This window comes from Perca fluviatilis, chromosome 7 (genome assembly GCF_010015445.1).
Source record: "Perca fluviatilis chromosome 7, GENO_Pfluv_1.0, whole genome shotgun sequence".
NCBI classification, from domain to species: domain Eukaryota; kingdom Metazoa; phylum Chordata; class Actinopteri; order Perciformes; family Percidae; genus Perca; species Perca fluviatilis.
Window position 1 is genome coordinate 27,408,224 of NC_053118.1, and position 21,403 is coordinate 27,429,626.

Sequence of the window (21,403 nt, forward strand, 5' to 3'; positions counted from 1 at the left end):
TGGATAATGCAATGCTGGAGGAGAAACCTCTTAGTAAACAAAGTGAAAATACATATATTTAGCTACCAACAAAACACTGATATTTTTAGCTCTTATATCACAGTTGATTAAACTAGGTCGCGGACGTGACCTTGTTGTCCACGGTGCTGTATTTTTTTTTTTTAAAGCAACACTATGTAACTTTTAGCGCAAGCTGTAGTTCCAATGAGACAACCTGTAGGGGGACCTAAGCGGGAAAAGTTACATAGTATTGCTTTAACATCCATTCTGCAGCCCATCTCAAAGTAATTGCAGACACCTGCTTTGTATGTATTTCAATTAGTGAAGGCAAATGTCAAAATACTAGGGCTGGGCAACAATTAAAAGTTGTAATTGCGATTAATCGCATGATTTCCCTGATTAATCGCGATTAATTGCATTGTTATACGCAGAATCCAATAATGAATTTGTTCTGCAAACACTTATCAGCATTTTGTTTATACAGTAGCAGTTAAATAAAATATTTAGTGTATATCTGAACTTAAACAATGTAATAAAAGCAAATACAAAATTAAAGGTTATTGCCACTGCCAGGGCATTAATGTTATCCTGTTTGTTATATATAAAATAAAACTGCCCACAAAATCCTGAGCCACAATGATAACATTAAAAGGCAATTTCTGAGATAACAGCAGACACATTTTTTTTCTTTTATCAGGGAGTAGCATAATCAGTCTATGTTCAGTACCATATGTCCCTGTCAGAGTTAGGGATGCACCGATCCGACTTTTTCAGTCCCGATACCGATGCCAGGGCTTTGTGTATCTGTCGATTACCTGATACCAATCCGATACCGTTGTTAAATTAATATTAAACTGTATACCTTCCACCTTATACCTTCCTTCCACCATGTGGAAGAGACTAAAGGCACCAGACTTTCCTAACTAAACATTACTTTCCTAACTAAGACAAAATAACATAGATATAATGTATTGAATTCTTATTTATTTGTTATTTAAAAAACAATTGTGCATTCAAATTGAAAATATAATGTAATCAAACTTCTTAAAATAAATTTAAATAAATAACAATAATGGGCCCTCAATAATGACATGTTAATTTCATGTTTACTAACAGCCTTTTATTTTTGAATTAGATTTGAATTTAAGTGTTCACATGTATGCAAATAACTAGAAAATGTTAAATATGTTTAATTGCTGAACAGGATGGACTTTGTCCATATAGTACCAGATATTTCACACATGATTAACCAGACCCAATAATGAGAACAGAAGCCAATAAACTCAACTATTTATCACTGAGACCTTACAGGGTTTTTCCTGCATAGAGGAATTTTGGTGCCCCCTAAAGAGGTTTTAGCTATGCGGAGCCAATGAAAAATAACCAGTGCCACAATAAGAATTGAGAATAAAAATGGCAATTAATATCCTTTCTGAATGTATTTATTTTACCAAACAACTGTTGAACAAGCAGAACATAAACTAACGATTATTTTCATAGTTGATTAATCTGTTGATTATTTTGTTGTTTGATCTATAAAAATGTCAAAACATGGTGAAAAATGTGGATCATTGTTTCCCAAAACCTGAGATGACATCCTCAAATGTCATGTTTTGTCCAAAACTCAAAGATATTCAATTTACTTTCACAGAGGAGAGAAGAAACTAGAAAATGTTCACATATAAGAAGCTGGAATCAGAGAAATCTTTTTTTTTTTTTTTTTTTTTTTTAAATAAAAAAAAAATAAGACTCAAATCGAGTAATTGATTATCAAAATTAACTAATCGATTAATTGATTCATCGATGCACCTCTAGTGGCATCATTATGTTGACAAAACACAAAGCTGAGACCAAAACTTTACTTTCACCTGCTTGCGAATGGCCATTTTATCAACGCGTCTGCGTAACACATGCTGGTTCCTGATCACGTCCAGCTCCACCTTTTCAGCCTCGTTCCCAAACATGGTCCACTGGTCTCTGTGATACTCTTCCTCAGCATCCAGAGTTTCATTCAGGATTTCCCTGGTGGAACACAGCACAACACTTTTAACATATTTAAGACTATTGTTTTTTGTTCTGTTTTGTGTAATTGTAATTAGCTAATAAGGCTGGTGAATGTAGATGCAGGACACACAGATTGTGCAGACTCATTGCAAACTTTACAGCAATGCAGTGGCATTCAAATGGCCGATTTATACAAAGTACTGTTGAACAATTGTAAGTATGACAATATGCATGTAAAGTGTTTATTTTCAGCTGCACAAAATATTTTCAACCAAGTTTTGGCAGAAAGTAATATGCTTCATTTGAAAATGTTGAGTAGGCTGTCAAGACAATTCAGACCACCATCAGAGGAGGTGACGAGTAGAGATAGCAATTCAGACAAAGGTTTGAACACAGCGGTCGACCTCTGAGAGAAACAAAACAACAATTTTACATTGATTTCTTTTGGCACATAAACGTTTCTTTCTGTCCCAGTCCATTTGCAGACAAGTGCTAGTTTTATGATATTTGGCAGTTTGTCGTTTAAAAGGCTCAGTGATCAGGTCGGTTGTTTTCTGCTCCTTTTTAAACCTACGTGTCATTTAACATGAGCACCATATTCTCCCATGTTCAAAGGTTTTGAAGAGTTGGTCTTTTAAGAGTGGAATACCAAGTCCCGCTGCCACTGCTGATTCACATCACTCTGATGAGATGCGGTGCTGGTACTCTAAAAATCCCTCACATCATGATGTGTCTCTCTGCAGGACTTCTTCAGGTGTGGACAGATCAAATTGTTGCCACGGCACTGCCTGTGTGACATCCTTGACTTCCCTTTCATCAAGTTGTTTTTCATGGAGATGGCAGGTGGTTGTGATAGTCTATTCACTCAGAAGAAACAAACGTTTTCTTTCTTTGTATGGGCAGGAAGTAGGCATAGTAAGTGTCGGAACTGCTCTATGGCTGTTGAACCTGAGCTCATTGTAAAAATGGTCAAACAAAACCAGAAGGCTCTCTGGTGGCCTATATGTATATATTAATAATATATACACATGTGTACAGTATGTTGTAGCTGTGAATACAGTACAGGGCAAAAGTTTGGACACACCTTCTCATTCAAAGTGTTTCTTTATTTTGATGACTATTTACATTGTAGATTCTCACTGAAGGCATCAAAACTATGAATGAACACATATGGAATTATGTACTTAACAAAAAAGTGTGAAATAACTGAAAACATGTCTTATATTTTAGATTCTTCAAAGTAGCCACCCTTTTTTTTTTTGATAACTCTGCAAACCCTTGGTGTTCTCTCAATGAGCTTCATGAGGTAGTCACCTGAAATGGTTTTCACATCACAGGTGTGCTTTGTCAGGGTTAATTAGTGGAATTTTTTCCATTATTAATAAAAAAGCAAAGGGTGGCTACTTTGAAGAATCTAAAATATAAGACATGTTTTCAGTTATTTCACACTTTTTTGTTAAGTACATAATTCCATATGTGTTCATTCATAGTTTTGATGCCTTCTGTGAAAATCTACAATGTAAATAGTCATGAAAATAAAAAGGAAACGCATTGAATGAGAAGGTGTGTCCAAACTTTTGGCCTGTACTGTATATGTGCATGACATCTCTTGTGTACATGCAGTTCATATGTATGGAAGTATACGCACTCCAACACGCACATTCATGAATTCTGCCTTTAAAGGAATACGCCACCGTTTGTTGAAATTGGGTTATTCACCGTATCCTCTATATAGGTGGGCAAACGCATTTTTGTCTCCGTGCATGCATTGTCTTAGTCCGGCGGTGCCGTGACTAGCTTAGTTTAGCATAATGAATGGAATCCTTTTGTGGCCGTGTAGCATGTCGTGAGCAAAAGTGACCCAACAACAACAAAAACGAAACATAATCACTTCTTGTGGCCTGCGTACTCCCGAGTAAAAATAGAAACACACATTGAAGAATAGGCGATTTTCTAGGCTGATATTTACTTGGGACTATATTGTGTGGAAGCACAGCCGAAGCACTGCTACTCGGGCACAGAGATATCGGCAGCCTGCGGGGCTCCACAGGCTTTCGACATATATTGCGTATATTTACACTTTGAATCTCGTCATGGCATATATATAACGCATACTGTTAGGGATGCACCGAATATTCGGCCACCGAAAATTTTCGCCCGAAATACTTTTATCACCGAAACAATACGGCCGAAAATGTTGTGATGACGCAAACAGAAAACGCGACCTGCACGTGTGTCAGTACCCGTTCCACCTGCAAAGCGTCTCCTAAGCAAAGAGGTTGAGACGGACCACGGAGTGAGAACAATGAAAAGTACGCTCTTAGAGTCTGTCAGCACACGTTTCAGTGAGATCTATTCCGGATCCTCTGCACTGCATCGCGACTGTACTTGATCCGCGTTATAAAGACCATTACTTGGATGCGGAAAAAGCAGGGCGCGAGGAAATGATCCAGGCCTGGATGCGGAGAACCCGCGTGGAGACGGAGACGGAGCGCCGCGAAGCAGCGCCAGCGCAGGAGGAGATCAGAGCGCAGAAAAAAGACTGTCTCTCTGCACCAGATGAGGGGGCATGCACCCTCGTTGTCTGATATGTTCAGTGAAATCCTACAAGAAAGTGCCTCAAATAATAATAATAACAATAGGTAAGCTATTCTGTTCTTAGGCTACTATATACTTGTATGTGACTATCAGATTGTAGCCATATTTCTGCTAGATATTCTTTTAATTAAACTTTAATATTAATTTATACAATTGCAATGCCTTGATTTTAGTAAAGTTAGTACACAGTCATTGCCATAAATGCAATGGTACTAATAATTGGCATAATTTCTTTCGGTGTTTCGGTTTTCGGTCTTGGTTTCCTCTTTTTCAGTTTTGGGTTTCGGCCAAAAATTTTCATTTCGGTGCATCCCTACATACTATATGGTCTTACAAAGCTAACGTTTTTGACCGATTTCAGTTTAATCAATTTTTGTGAAGTAGAGAAGTCTCGTCATGGCAGCGGCATTTCGTTAAAACCGTAACCGAAAAAGGGTGACTTTGCGCCGGCCGCAGAGCCCCGTGGGCTGCCGATATCTCTGTGCCCGAGGAGCAGTGCTTTGGCTGTAGTCTACTTCCACTCAAGATAGTCCCAAGTCAATATCTGCCTAGGAAATCATTAGTCTTAATCTGCATGGCTATTTTTACTCGTTGTGAGTTCGCAGGCCACAAGAAGTAATTAGGTTTCGTTTTTGTGGTTGTTGGGTCACTTTTACTCACAACATGCTACACGGCCAAAAGGATTCCATTCATTACGCTAAGCTAAGCTAACAACGGCACCGCCGGACTAAGACAATGCATGCACTGAGACAAAATGCGTTTGCCCACCTATATAAATATAGAGGAGACGGTGAATAACCCAATTTCAACAAACGGTGGCGTATTCCTTTAAATGCAGCAGTTTAACACTCCTCTCTCTCTAATCGCCAGAGGGGTGTGTATCCTGAACCATCTTTTGATTGACAGTCCCCAGGGCTTAATTATTTGAACACGTACTTCACACAGACACACACACACGTTGCCACAACAAACTGAGAGAGAGTCTCAAATATTCACACTTTTCTGAGCTTTGATGGCCATTAGAGCATGAATGGCCCTACAAATGCTGGCGATAATTAAGTGAAATGCACAAACGGCATGAATAAATACACAAATAAATATCTGCATGCATAGATGCATACGCAGACAAGTGTGTATGCACAATCCCACTCCCAGGCGCTCAGAAACATGGTTTTGACTTTTTATGCCACAGGCTCGTTTAGTAAAGTGTGTGCCTGTCAATATTTTTAATCTCTGTGGGCTCTGAGATTTTAAGCCTTAAGAGAATAAACCACTGGAAAACATCAAGTCAATGGGTATGAGAGGTTTTATGGCTTAATTATTGCTCCAAATGGAAATTTGAATATTGCTTATTGGTGCGAACAACAGCAAACACCTCCTGCCAAGACAAACCAGGCATGCATGAGTCAGCTGCTTAATTTACATGTTACCCACAAGGAGAAGATAGTAGAGGAACCATTATGTGTGTCACATAGTAATGTGCAATTGGAGCCACACTTGCCGACACACAAGATGCGAGGAGTCGCTCATCTCCAGCATAACTAGATTTTAAACCTCCACGCTAAAATTCTTCCATCCACACCATGTTCGTCACGGCGCTCAAAGGGGGATAAGATTTGTGAAGAACTAAGGTTCAATGGAGAAATTGCGCTTCAGAGTGAATCAACCTTGCTATTTGAAGGGCTTTAACGTGGAAAACTCTGAAGGTGAAACAAGACCCGATGAATTAGAGCTTAGCACATTAGCAGATAGGATAGACACTCAATGATGAAATGGAGGGATGTGGTGGTGGCATAGGAGAGGGAATCTAATGAGATGGCAAGTTGGCAGGGCCACATCGCTGCAGCTGATGCTTATTACTGTCAGATGTCTTTTGTCTTTCACGAGGGTGTAATTGCCCCCTTTTCACTCTCTCTCCTTGGCAACTGTCTTCTAGTATTACCCATCTTCTCCTTCAATAGTCATTGTGACCTCTGTCCGTTCATCTATTTACTGTTGCCAACCAGTTTCCTTTCATTGCTTAAAGAAGAACATATCTGTTATCTTTAGCATTGATGAAGAAGTCGACATACATTAGAGGTGTCAAATCCTTTTCCACACAACAAGAGTCTAATCAATTTCTGGACTGATTAGCCAGGCAACCACTAAGCCTCCAAATGTGAAAGTGCTGTTGAGTCACAGAGACTGCGTGACCCAGACAGGACAAGGTGCCCCCTACAGTAGGAAAAGGGATTTTGGTAAAGCAAATCCTGTCACAAGAGGCAAGAATCTCCTCATTTCCTGTTCTTAGTGACCTAAGCCTGCCTTTTCTGGGATTTATTTTTAGATATATGACATCCTCTCCATGACAGCTGAGCAGTAATCCCATCCTCACAACATGATCATAAGACACTTAAAAAGTAAAAGATGGCTCACACAAAAGTTGACTGATGTGCACAACAATCTTTGAAATTGGTCCTGTATTAAGGAAGAATGCTGTAACCGGCAGCCCTGAACCAGGCTGCAATGTACTGTAACCCTAAGGCAAATGTCAAGTTCATCCACTAAAAGTGCTATTTTTGCCACTGACTGTATGACAACATTATGGAAAGGATCCCTACAGTGATAAAAAAAAAAAAGATGATAGCTCAGCTCTACCATCTGAGCTATCTGGGCACCCATACAACCTTTTTAAGGAGTAAAGTCTTCTGTTTAACCAGAAACAGCTCAGAGATCGCTATTGCGAAACCCACCAGACTCCATGTAAATAAACATTTATTTTAGCGTGTATAGAGCTAACATATTTTCACATGTAAATCAGTAAACTCTGTTTATTTCAACCAAAACTAGAGTTGTGAAAGTGAAAAGACGAACCAAAGCGGCTTCTTATAGTTTTATTTTGTGTCTGTTGACTTTGAATTAAGTGTATTTTATGATGATAAAATTACTGTTTATTTACATGGAGTCTGGTGGGTTTAGCGATAGCAATTTCGCTGATGTTTTTATGTTCATAAAAAGGATCTTACTCTTTAACAAACGGGCCAATCTCCTTTTTAAAATCCTTTCCATAATGTTGTCCGACACATAATCTGAGCTTGACCTCAGTTGAAGGTGCGCATTTGCCCATTAACTTACATCGTAGCGTGTTTCGCCGCTGTCGACTGGAGCGATCTTGCTTAATACTGGACCAATGTCAAAGATTGTTTTTCCCCCATCAGTCCCTTAGACACAAAAACAGGAAAATAGGGTCCAGGTTGAAAAAAACCGAAGTTAACCCTTCAGACTTTCTGTACTGGCAGGAAATGAAGTCCAGCTTCCAGCCACATGCAGACTTCTTTCTAGTGTCTGGTTAATCTTTGCAATGCCACAATAAGAGCCACTAAATCATAGTTGGGTTTTTTTGTGGTGCAGTTAAGGCAACATGGGCAAGGCACTAAGAAGTCCGTTGGAGCCATGGATGTATTAAGAGAACTGGATACAGTGTTCGGCGGGAAGCCCCGTACGTCCCAATGAGAGTGCTCAAAAGCGCATTAAGACAACACGGAGCTCGGCTTTTACGCATTCTTGGCCCATGACGTCACGGTAGACACGCGCACTAGCAACAATTTGTTTGTGTTGTCTTAGCAACCGGTAGCAACATGCTCGATCATGAGCTTATCTTTCGTGGCTCTTACAAGTGGTGAACTCATGAACTCGCCGTTTTCATTGTCTAAAATATTCACTAACGTTAAACATTGTTAACGTTACAACGTTGTTTTCATTGTTCCCAATCGTTTACATGCTTAGCTAAATAAACGATAGATGTATTTAGCTAGACAAACAAGGAGATTTAATCATTATGTCGTGCTACTAGCTAGCTAGCTACTAGCTAGTGCTAGCAGTTAGCCTGCAGTTTCGTGAACAGGGCTCATCCATGGCTTCATCTCTCATCCACGTTACAAGCTTTACAGCATACAGCCCTCGGATGGATCATAAGAGAGAACCAAGGCCATGTAATCACTATGTCTGTAGTAACGTTATGTAGGCATGATCTTAATACAGCCATGCTAGCTCACCCTGATGTTAGCAACTAGCTAACTAGCCGATAGCCCCGCCAGTTTGGAAAACGCTAATGACGTTACATCCACGTAACAGGCTTTACAACATACATACATCCCTTGGATGTATCATAACTTCATAAGATGGACATATTAATAGAACACATGGTAAATTACAACCATTAGCTATATCCATTATTACAGCTAGCTACGTGAACAGTCATGTGAGCGGACGTGCGCAGTACGTGGGTCTGCTCGCGTCCATTATGCACGTTCATCATTTCAAATTTAATAATTCTGGATTCGCTTCTAGTGAATGTTAAAAACGTAACGTTATAAGCAAGGACCCTTTCAGTGATCGGGCTGGTAGGTTGATATACCCTGAAACAAATTATCTGCTGAAATATAGACGTTTCTTTCGCCATGTAATGTCTATGTGAAAAGTCTTTCTGGGCCATGGGGTGCAGTACCACCGTTATCCGCTAAGCCCATGTTGGCATTTAGACTTAGCGCTCCTCCTGGGGGCTTGGTTGGAGCCCCCATGCTTTACCTTTTGTTGTTTTTTTTTTTACATAACTCACTCACGGGGAAGGCAAAATGATGCCACACCAGTGACTTTAGGGAAGCAGGAGAATTTTCTGTTTGTCCATCATCTCTGACTCTGGCAGTGGTCATGGTGTCTGGAATATTCAAGCTGCAGGCTACCAGTAAGCTAGCATTACCATGTGTCTTTAGCTGAATGCTACCAACCAGTAAGCTACACTTTATCGTGCGCGAGTAGGTGGGTGTGGAGAGACAAAAAAATACTGGGGGAATCACCGATCCTGCTTCTGATTTCATTTTGATAAATTTTCGACATTTGAGAAAATAGAACTAGAAAATGTGTGGCTTTTTTGCTCGAAGAATGACTTAATTAATTAATAGATTTAAAAAATAGTTGCAGATTGATTTTTCTGTCTATCCATTAATCAATTACATTTTTTCTTTCAATAGGATGTGAGGCTCCTTCCTCTTCTCCATCAATACAAAAATACAAATACAAAGGTTCTGCTGAATGCTCAATGGTTATGGCTTATTGGCTTCGACAGCCAGCTGGCCTTTTACAGACAGATGAGAGTGAAGAAATAGCCCTGATTCCAATTTATCGAGACTTTCTGTTGGCATAAGAGCCTAACCTACCAGTGAATCTTGACCCACTCCACTTTCTCAAACAAAGTGAAAAGAGAGGATGTGGTGGAGGCAGAATTCAATGACAAGCACACATCCAGGAAGGAAGGAAGTCCTCTGGAGAAGAGTGGAGGCTTACAGTCTTTTGGTTCAGCATGAGAAGAAACTCGTCCGCAGTTGTTGCCCACAAATGACCCCAATCCAAAATGAGAAATAAAAATAATGTGCCTAAGCTGAGAAGGCTGCAAGATAGAACTTTGAAATGGCCGCATTAATTTGTGTTATAATTAATTAAAATGCAGAACGAAGTCTACTGCATTTTTTTTGATTAAAAAAATTTTATTAGAAGTTTTGAAACAAATTTTGCTGCTAAATTTCCAGTAGGGATATACAGCTCATCTGTTGTATTTTGTTAGATACAAATAGCTCTTAAGTATATCAATTTGTAACCTATGAATAACTGTGTGACCCATATTTGGGAGTTATGTGCTAAAAATGTCTTGAGCAGATTCCTCTTACCAGCATATTAGTCTTGTTAAGGGTGGCCGATACCGAAAAAAAAAAAGACTCGGGGTCCTCTGACTTCAGACGACTTGACGAGTCGTATATACGACCTCGGGGGCGTTCTTTTTGCAACTTCCGGTTCGTAACTCCGGAAAACGACTCGTAGATCGACTTCGGTGGACAAAATCCTAGTCGCGGGCGCTGGACGGGAAATTGACAACTGCGCCGGCTTAAACTAGCAAAGACGCCTGCGTCGGGCTTTGCGCTGTGCTGCACAGGGTGCAAGATAGGGCCCCTTAAGTGGAAGCTACTGCCCCCCCCCTCACGTGCAGCCTATTTGTGAAAAAGACCATCGCTTCAGTAGTACTGAAGCGCCTTGGCTTGGACACAGCAGTCTCGAGCGAGAGAGAAAACGGTTAACGTGGAACGCTATCACACTTTCCTTTCTCCCCTCATTGGACTAAGTTTGTGGACATTAATGTGTGCGTGCATCAGTAAGTAAGTATGATGTCTTGTTGACGGGACGATGTTATGCAGGATTTATGAATGTAAGTTAGCAACAGTAGGCTAATTCACGAGGGTGCTATTTTATGTGTGTGCTAATATTACCCATCTGTTCATGTGCGCTGCAAGAGCTATGTTTCTGTTTATTGAATGCGTTATTCAGTGCAAATATAACCGAGAATGTAGTTTAATCTCAGTAATGATGGTATATTACGATATTACTGTCGCTCTTGTAAAGGCAAATGTTCCACTGTACTGTCGTTGCGCAGATCACGGAGATCTGATTGAGTATAGACTTGACAGCACTGTAGTTAAGTGACAGTGGATCAAGTTGTAATTTACTGCCCCTACCAGCAGGCGGCAGCATAGCCATGTAATACTGTCTATTTACACTGGGCATTTAAATGTATGTCTGATCGTTTCTATGTTAACTGTTAGCCCATAGTTGTAGAAAAAAATATTTATGTAAAGAGATATAGTAAAATAAAAAGTGCTTACCCCACCGACGACGATATCATCGTCCATCGCGATGTTTTACTGTAAACATTGTCAACTGCCAATTTAGGGGACATCGCCAACCCTAATACACCCCAGTAGAGGCTTTTATCCATATCATCCACCCCTAAAATCTTTTTTAATGATGATCAACAAAACAGCCATATTATTTAGCTGGATCTTATATCTCACCATGTCCTGTGGCGAGGGAAATTGTCCATGTTCAGGATCTCCTTGACGGACATCAGGTCAGCAGGGATGATGGGATAGAAATCGCAGTAGGAGGCTTCCTCATCACTATAACATTCAGAGAACGTTGGGGAGGGGAAAAAAAACCTGATTAACACAAGATATTCTGCATATCATCAAATGACACCGGTGAAAGATCAAAAAATAGATACTTATCCTTGTCATCCTTCACAGTTATTTACTCTGTGGTTAGAAGGATTGAGTGTTCGTATTAGCATGCCTATTCATTTTATCACGGTCTACGGCACATTATCCAATCATCAAGTTCATCAGACCATTATTCTGCTCTGCCACTAGAAAGCAGCAGTGGTTCTCCTATTCTCTGTCTGAACAGCAGAGGTGGCCCTACATCAGAGAGAGCTCCGGTTGATGTAGGCAAACATTATATACACCAGCTTTCATTTATTCAAGCACTCTAGGGATTCAGTTTAAAACTGGCAACGGTTATCTTATCTCCAGGCTAAAAAATGGCTTTAATGGATATTTTTTGTCTACTCTCTTCCTGTTGTGAAGAACAAGCAAGGTAAACATTGACAAACCAAAATCAAGCAGAATGTGAACTGCATAGAAGTGAGAATCCGTGAAAGACAGACCCCACTTTAAAATACGATGTCAATATAGTATTAGTATAGTCCCACTAATACCCTCTGCAATCTGTGCAGCTCAGGGGTAAGCCACCAAATGTGGTTCATTGTGTGGCACAGCAGATTTGTCACTGCTCAGAATGAACACGCACTACAGTGTTTTCTAAAATATTACAATGGAATTTGCACATTCAGATGTGAATGTATTGTAATTTCAACCATCTTTTCTTGACAAACAAGAGATGATAGAGACATCAGTTACAATGGCAGCAATTTTGTGTTACACAGCTGTTACTTCAGTGTTTTATCTGATTGAACCATTGCCATGTGTGGGGTGCAAAGACTAATCTACCCAGTGTATAAACCTGTTTTCTCTCAAGTGCGTGAGAAATGTTATGACCATCATCTGCTGCTTCTGCTCGGTCCAGGTTCCCCTTTCACTCACTTGTGTACAAAACGCACATGCTATTGTCTACATGGAGCTTATATAATCAGGAGGAACAGGGACTGCTGATGTGCACACATAGGCATTTGATGACAATGTGGTGTTTATGAGCCAAAGGCTTTTGGATCTGAACCAATAGGTTGTTCATGGTACAATTATAATTGTTTGGGCATCATAGCATGCAATTATCTGCAATGTTCAGTTTTTAATCCACAATGTGTCTGTGGCAACTGGTGGTAGAGCTGAACATGATGAACCAACCACACAGAGCAGTCACTGGACAGTAAAGTGATCTAAATCAGAAGCGCTGACAGCTGCTGTGTCTTTCTGTAGGACCTTTTAAATTAGTGTCTTTATCATAGTCATGCAGACACAAACATAGAGACAATAGGCACCCATGTGTAAGCCTACACTAAAGCATGAGCTCGCCATTTGAAGCACCAACAATAAACTGAGCTGACCTTTTCTATGTGCACCCCCATAAACAGGAGAGGGGCATTTGTTGTTGGCAACAAGGTCACTTGAGGCAATGAAAGGCATTTTTTTGTAACAAGAGAGGCATTCATTTTTGCTCTCCCTTAATCCACAGATGACTGTTGCTCTTTTAAGAAGAGTAATTAGAACTACAGTGCGAGGATATTTTAACTTTCAATGCTTTCCTTGTTTTTCATGTGTTATAGGATCTATATTTACACCATGCTTTGGCCTAATGTTGAAGTAAAGTACATTGCAGTACAACACAGCTCCATTGAAAAGAATAAATACAAAAATAAAAGTTTGTGTGCCAGAAATGTGTTTGCCCAGGTGTGTATTACACAACCCCCAACTACCGTTGCTGCTAACATCTAGCCTCAGGCATTACTTTCAACAAGCCATCTTACAAATGGCAATGCAAATTGACATGACTTCTCGTTTTCTTTTGTATGCAAGCTAGTATATTTCCCCATTTCACGGCATTCAGAGGACAACTTCTGCTTTTTCCGTCTTATTTTTCTCTTTCCCTTTGTTTAGGTTCCCTTTGAGTGTTTCTGAGAGGCTCGGACTGTTGAATAATGTATGGGCAGTATCGCTTAAGTACAGCGCACAGATACACACTGGGACACAAACACTCACGGCATGCATACAAACAGGAACATGCACACACATGTGCACCCACGCAAGCAAACAAACACTTGCCTTGCTGATACTGCTGCTGTGTGCAGAAACATGGAAGTTGTGCATGTATGTATTTATAGGCTTCCTCAAAATATTAACTAAAATAAAAAAGAGGAAAACCTGAGAGGCACTGGATGATCTGCCCTCATTGTTGAATGCATGTCAACAACCTGTACTAAGACTAGTTCTATACCTATTGTACAAACAAGAAAAACTCAACTCTGTGGGCAAAACTGTTCTCTTCAAGTTTGCCAAACTTTCCCAGAGAGCACATTGTTCAATCTAACATGAAGATACATGTAAGTGTCCTCCCACTGTACTGAGGATGTAGGATGTAAATAATTTCACAAAGCACCATCTCTCTCTCTCTCTCTCGCTTCTTTTTAAAAAAGCGAGAGATGAACTCAAAGTTCGGCTGAACTAAGCGGGATGGAATAATTACTTATTTTCATCATCCTTAAGGAAAACATTTACTATTGTGTCCTATTTATGTCTTCTGCTACAGTACAACTACTGTATATGAGGGAGGTGAGGTGAGTAAGTGCAGTTGTACAAAGAGACAGATATCCTCTTAGTATAAATGGAAATAGGCTATTACATTGCTTATACTTTACTTGAGTAATAATGCAAAACCATCTTAAAGCTAGTAAAGGCAGTGGCTTGAACAGCAGCAAATGGGTTGACTTACAGACATATTTTAACATCACAAGGAACAGAATACTTCTTGGGTGAAACTCATCTCAAGGTTCATTTATTAGCTATCTTGGAACTTTCAACCATATCATATAATCCTTATCAACATCATCTGCAATTGTCATGGAATTGTTGTTCAAATCTCCACTTTTTTCTGAACACCTCAAGGATTTCTTGTCTCTGTTCTTTTTAAAAGTTGGTGAGGTTCAAAGTTCATTCTTGACCTTGACATTTTTTTGCCAACTGCTGTTTTCAAGGTCAAGAGTGAACTTTGACAGTCATATCTCAGACGTCACTCAAGGAAGTAGAGCCAGTTCATGTATCACGCTGACATTAAAAGTAATCTAACACTGCTGCCTGTTTACTTTAATCTGACAGGTCATATAATCTGTTTTATTGCTTGCTTTGAGAGCTGTTGTGTCTCAAAGTGTGTGTGTGTGTGTGTGTGTGTGTGTGTGTGTGTGTGTGTGTGTGTGTGTGTGTGTGTGTGTGTGTGTGTGTGTGTGTGTGTGTGTGTGTTGTGTGTTTTTGTGTGTGTGTGTGTGTGTGTGTGTGTGTGTGTGAAAGTCATTTAATACCATTTTAGGTAAACATTCAACGTGATATCATGACTTCACGTAAACCTACACACGTGTGTGTGTGTGTGTGTGTGTATATATATATATATATATATATATATATATATATATATATATATATATAATATATATTATATATATATATATATATATATATATATATATATATATATGAGAGAGAGAGCTCTCCGCGTGTATGTCTACGCTAGAGCTGGGCAATATATCTATTATATTGATATCGTGATATGAGACTAGATATTGTCTTAGATTTTGGATATCGTAATACGGCATAAGTGTTGTCTTTTCCTGGTTTTAAAGGCTGCATTACAGTAAAGTGATGTACTTTTCTGAACTTACCAGACTTTTCTAGCTGTTCTATTATTTGCATTTACCCACTTAGTCATTATATCCACATTACTGATGATTATTTATCTAAAAATCTAATTGTGTAAATATTTTGTGAATGCACCAATAGTCAACACTACAATATCGTTGCTGTATTGATATCAAGGTATTTGGTAAAAAAATCATGATATTTCATTTTCTCTATATCGCCCAGTTTTACCCATCCACCATCCCGACCAACCTCCCTACATGGATTTTCGCCATTTCATACTACTCCGCTACGGCGTAAATTCACACGCAATCGCAAGGTAATGTAAGTCAATGTAGGCCAAACGGCGTTGATAAACACGCTGAAAGGCGAGTATGCGTCTTGATAACACGCCAATAATGGCATACGAATTGGCATGTCATACATACGCCACTTCATGAGATCAGTCTGAAACTTTTGCAGGGAAACACTGAAATATATCATTATTGACATCGAAACTGAATGTGTAGGAGTATAAGCTTGAGGTAGTGAATCAGGGCTTGTGTATTCATCCCCAGCCAGAGGCATCTTAATACCAGAGACTGTTTGTGAATACTGTATGTGAATGTGTTGTGCTAGCAGCTACCACCAGTGGCCCACAGGGTGTACTTGAGTGGATGCAATGTCTCATTGAGCTCAGAATATCCAGGCTGCCATATGTTACTTTGTCATCCTTCAACAACAACAAAAAACATATCGGCTGTGATCAATCAGGACATCTTTAAGCAACAGAATACTTCAGATGTACCGACTCTGTTATTAACAATAGGTTAAATATACATTTAGTGCAGATGGTGCATGTAAATGTTCTCTATCTGTAAAATGTAGGTTTATTGCAAAACAATATCTTAACAACTGATTTAATTCTTCCATTATATTTTTTTTTTTCATGAATTTTGTTGCCTTAAGTGCCATTTTTCTGATATTCATTCAGTGATTTCTCCTTTTGTCTCATTTCAACAAACTCCTTTTTGAAAAAGGCCTGAAACGAGATGCCGCACTGGAAAAACACTGACTTATCTCAACACATTGGCAGACTTTTCCTCTTGTTTTAATTACAATAAGGGTTAATTTGAGACTTGAACTTGATACATGTTACAGGTGAAACCTCAAGTTATAACCAAATGATACTGATTATACAGCTTCTTTTTAGGCAGGAAACACAGAAGTGTGTTGTCCCAAAGGTGACGGCAGTGTGTTTGTGTTAGATTCAGGTTCCCAAACAGACAGAGAAATAGCTGGTAAAAATACACGAGCCGATGTCTTGTCCACCCCAAACATTCACATTCAGGGCCCTATCTTGCACTCAGCGCAATTGCCTTTGTACACCGACGCATGTATCATTCCTATTTTGCACCCGACGCACAGCGGACTTTTCCCTCCACAGACGCACGTCGGTAAATTAGGGAATATATTTGCTCTCCCGGTGGCGGTTCAGCGAAAAGAGGAGGCGTGTTCAGGCGCAATAGTTCCCTGGTGCTATTTGCAGTTTCAGAAAACAATTCCGCCACAGACCAGGAAAAACCTGGTCTAAAGTCAGTAGCGCATTATTCAGATGCTATTTTAGGGGCGCATGCTTGGCCATAATGTAGCGTGTGCACAACGCGCATACACCTTGCTTCCCTCATCTACACGGACGCAGCAATTCCCATGTTTGCAAACCATACATAATTACAAGGAAAAATATTACTGAAAATGCGCTTCATGTGTTTGGATAGGTCAGGAGGCATTTTACAGTACAGTCCTCAAAAAGTCGCAGCATTCTTTGTGGCTTGTTGTGTTTTACACATTTCTATGAATCATGGATGTGTTGATGACATAAATGAGGAAATATTAGAGGACTTAAGGAGACGTGATGTTGAACTACGGTGGGATTGGACACTCCGGCGGGATCTGCTCCGGGAGTGGCAATGCGCGATGTGCTCCTGGTGGAGCGGCTGGACGGAGATGGAGTGGGGGGAGGAGGAAGGGGCACAACAGGAGCAAGTGGTGCGTTTGGAGGCCCACGCTCCCTGGCTGCAGCGATCCTCTCCAGACTGTGGAGATACGCCCGAGAGGCCGCAGCAACATCGTCACCCGGACAAGACGGGCATTTGTTACTTTGCCGCATCCCGGACAGCTCCCGCTGGCGTGCGCCAGGAAAATCCGCCGTCATAATAGCAATCCGCCATGGAACAAGCGCGCCTGCTCTTAAAGGGAATGTGAGATGACGCTCTGATTGGTTTATTGCACGTTACGCCCAAACCACACCTAGCTACTTCAGACCAACCCATTTAAGATTTGCGTCGGGCGCAAGACTCATTTATCCCGCCGGTATAATAGCAACGGCGCCCGAGATCCGCCCACAAAGCTACTTGCGTTTCACGTTTGATACTTGCGTTTCAGATCGTTAAAATAGGGCCCTCAATGTGTATTGACTATTGCACTTGGTCTCTGTGAATCCAGTAAATCCTTTAAACTGTGTACTTGGATGTCCAGACTTTTGATTCTGTACTACTTTATTAAAGCTATTCAGAGTGTGTTGCTTTAAGGAAAATGCTGTTGATATTCTATTTCTATTATTAACAAAACCTAAGAATGCATTAGTCTGTCCCTTAATACTTTCCAACATCCGGCCTGTCTGTAACACTCAACCCCAGGTCCATTTGTTCCTACTAAAGATGTACATCTTTAAATAGGGTCTTGAATACTTTTTTATTCTGGACACTAGCTTTTAGCAAATGTTACTTAAACTGGAGTAAAGTGTATGTGTTGGGGACTATTTTCAGCTGAGGATTTAGTGCACTAGTGAGTATTTGCAAGTGCCCATATTTATCACAATGAAGAAACCTGTCACCCATTCCAATGATGAAACTTGTATTGAAACAATAGAGGTCTATTGCACAGAAGAATAACATATATCAGGACTTAGGTTACACAGACAATACTCGTAGGATCAATTAATGGTTGGTTTTGGTCTTTCCATGGCATTGGTTGACAGTTGGAAAATATAGAAAATCATCAGGCTTATCCTTTTTAAAAGTACCGCCCCTGGGACGAAAGCTTATCAAATGGGGGTTCATGGTCTAATTTGTGTCAGTTTAGGGGTCCTTGATGTGAAAAAGTTTGACAACCACTGGACCTATCAAACTCTATACAAAGTAGTTAAACTATCTCCACCTCAAACAGCTGCAACAGAAAATGCTGCTTATACATTGATGCATCAGTGTTAATAATCTGATAATGTCATAACAATATATCAGTCACAGGAACAAAACAAGTACTTTTACTTTGATTATTCAGATACATTTTTGCTGATAATACTGTACTTTTAAGTAAGGTTTTTAATGTAGGACTTTTATCTGTGATGTATTTCTGTTGTATTGGTACTTTCACTTAATGTGCTCATATTATGCTTTATGGCTTTTACCCTTTTTGTGCATGTAATCTGTTTACAAAGTGAAAAAGACCAAAGTCCACCCCAAAGGGACTTACCATCTCCAACAGGAAACACTGTTCACAAACTGCTCCAAACAGCTCTATTGTAGTCCAGCCTTTACTTCAGAGACAAACGTGCGTCACTTTGTAACACACGTTATAATGCGTGCCTAGCTGCTAGCGTGACACTCCCTCATGCTCTGCTTCTGATTGGCTTGTAGTGCTTACCTAGGTACTGCGTATGTGCAACTCCCAACAAAGATGGAACAGAAGTGAGATGCCTCACTTTGTAGCTAAAACAGAGAGCTCAACACACAGGGTGAAAACAGGAGCTTCAGCAATGTGCAGTACAACAAAAATATGGTGTTTTTTGAAATGTAAACCTATTCTGATATAACCTCTAAATACAATTATGAACCTGTAAATGAGCATAATATGAGCACTTTCAGTAAATGGTGTGAGAACCTCTTGCATTACTGATGTCAGGCGAGCATGTTTGCACCTGGAAGTGAAGGTCTTCTTCTTGATATGAGAGGACAATTGCATGCTGTGAGACATCTTGGACGACTGCTCCTCCTGCTCCCGCTGCATCACCGTCCTGGTTTCCATGGTAACCCCCCAACTGGCACCTGTGGAGGGAGGGGAGGCTAGAAGTGAGAATGCAGAGGTGTGTAGGAGGCAGCACGATAGTGTCAATGGGAGTCAGTCAGACACGAAAGGCGCAGTAGCCAACTCATAGCTGTATGTTTCATATTGAGTGCAGATGACTTGCCAAATTAATGGCCACTTAACACTGTAGACACTTCAGTCTTGACAAGAGACACAACTATTTATGTTGTGCTTTGTGTTCAGATGGGACCTTACAGTATTATTTCTAGTACTTTGCTCAGTTGAGGTGTTAGAGTAATGACTATTTCACATTGTGGTGGTGCAGGATTGTGAACCAGTGTCCAGCCTCATCCCGAGAGAATTAGAATGGAGCCCAAAAGGTGCGCAAAGTGTAGGGCTGGACCCGAATATTCGAATATTCGTTCGGTGGGTTGATATTCGATTTGAAATTTTTTATTTATTTTTTTATTTTTTTTCGCACAGCCTGGCATCCCCCTACAAATGGTTCTCATTCGCGCTTGAATATGTTCGAAATATAATACTCTTTTACAATTTTCTTATATAGCCTAGCCATTTTAATTGGATGGACAACCCAACTTCGTTATACTTAATAAATATATTTGCTTGGACTACTAAAGTGTTCCTGCAACGGGAGTATTTTCTGGCTAGAGCGCAGAACAGCGCAGTTTGCATGGACAGAAGTGCATGCCTGAGCTTGTATTTTGGGTTAAGCTGCGTTGCTTTGACATTGTGGAAAATAAAATAATAGAAACAAAATGTATTCTCCTTTTTACCCGTTATTATCAATCTAAATGAATCTACTGTGAAATATAGGAGACTTTGAGATTTTACTGGGACATCACGTCACATGCCCCAGTTAGAACGCCCATGAGTCGAACTTCATTACCGTCATGATTCAGCGAAAAGAAGACAAAAATGCCGAAGACTTCATCTGTGTGGGAGAACTTTAAAGTAAGTGAGGACAAGACAAAGGCAGAGTGTCAAATATGCAATTTGAAACTGGCCTACCACAACAGCACATCAAGCTTGAGAAATCACCTGAGTTCTGTAAGTAGAACGAGCTGCTTTTATCCGCCGTTTACACGTGATAAAAATGTGCACTTAATTTTCATGGAAAATAACGTGACTTGCAAATAGGCTACGGCAGTTAATGACGAACAGTAAAAACGTAGCCTACTGTAGTAACGGGACTGTGTCCTGCAACAACAAAGCAGTTGCTTCATCTCGCTTGTCTCTTTTACCGTGAAAAAAAGCTGCCTTCTGGTGCGGTTTGGAAATGTTGGTTTCCCCCGCCGCTGCAGCCGCCACCGAAGCTTCGAATATTCGCTGTTGAAAAGCACCGAAGCTTCGAAGATCAAAAACTGGTATTCGGTACAGCCCTAGCTAAGTGCATACAAAATGTTAACCGTGCCATTTAACTCTCTGATATATTGGGACTATTAAAAGGGTCTTCTAAAATCTTGAAGTGTCTTGGGACTAGCAAACCAAAGAGCAGACAGAGCAGGGTGCTACTAATAATAACATGATGGTTTTGAATCAACAGATGCTGCAATTACATCCTGGATCAAAAACCCTCCTGACTTCCATTTTCAAAGGAGCACCACACCGAACACACCAACCATAAGTGGGGTTCAATTCTAAATTCTTCACTCTGACATCTCTTGGGGATGGCAGTAGCTCAGTCTGTAGGTAGGGAGTTAGGTTGGGAACCGGAGGGTCGCTGGTTCAAGTCCCTGTACAGAGTGTGGATTGGTAGCTGGAGAGATGCCAGTTCACCTCCTGGGAACTGCCAACGTGCTCTTGAGCAAGGCACCGTACCCTCAGCTGGTCCATGACATGTCTTGTTTTGTCTGAGCCCCAGATAAAACTCAAAGACATAGAGGTTAACGAAAAAAGCAAATATTCACATTTGAGAAGGTGGAATCAATAATATTTAACATTTTTGGTGATTTTTTTTTTTTTTGGATTAATTGACTTTTCATCTCAGCTTT

The 21,403-nt window shown here is 40.2% G+C and overlaps 1 protein-coding gene across 1 annotated transcript in view; it reads right to left on the bottom strand.

Moving 5' to 3' along the window:
* The window catches only part of myom3 (myomesin 3), a 66,877-nt gene that overhangs the window by 44,017 nt on the left and 1,457 nt on the right, over positions 1-21,403 (bottom strand). Inside the window, exons 2-4 of the mRNA XM_039807281.1 lie at positions 19,285-19,411; positions 11,481-11,585; positions 1,869-2,022 (exon numbers count right to left, since the gene is read on the bottom strand). Of these exons, the coding sequence (XP_039663215.1) occupies positions 1,869-2,022; positions 11,481-11,585; positions 19,285-19,391 (366 nt within the window). The 5' untranslated portion in view covers positions 19,392-19,411. The remainder of the gene's footprint in view (positions 1-1,868; positions 2,023-11,480; positions 11,586-19,284; positions 19,412-21,403) is intronic.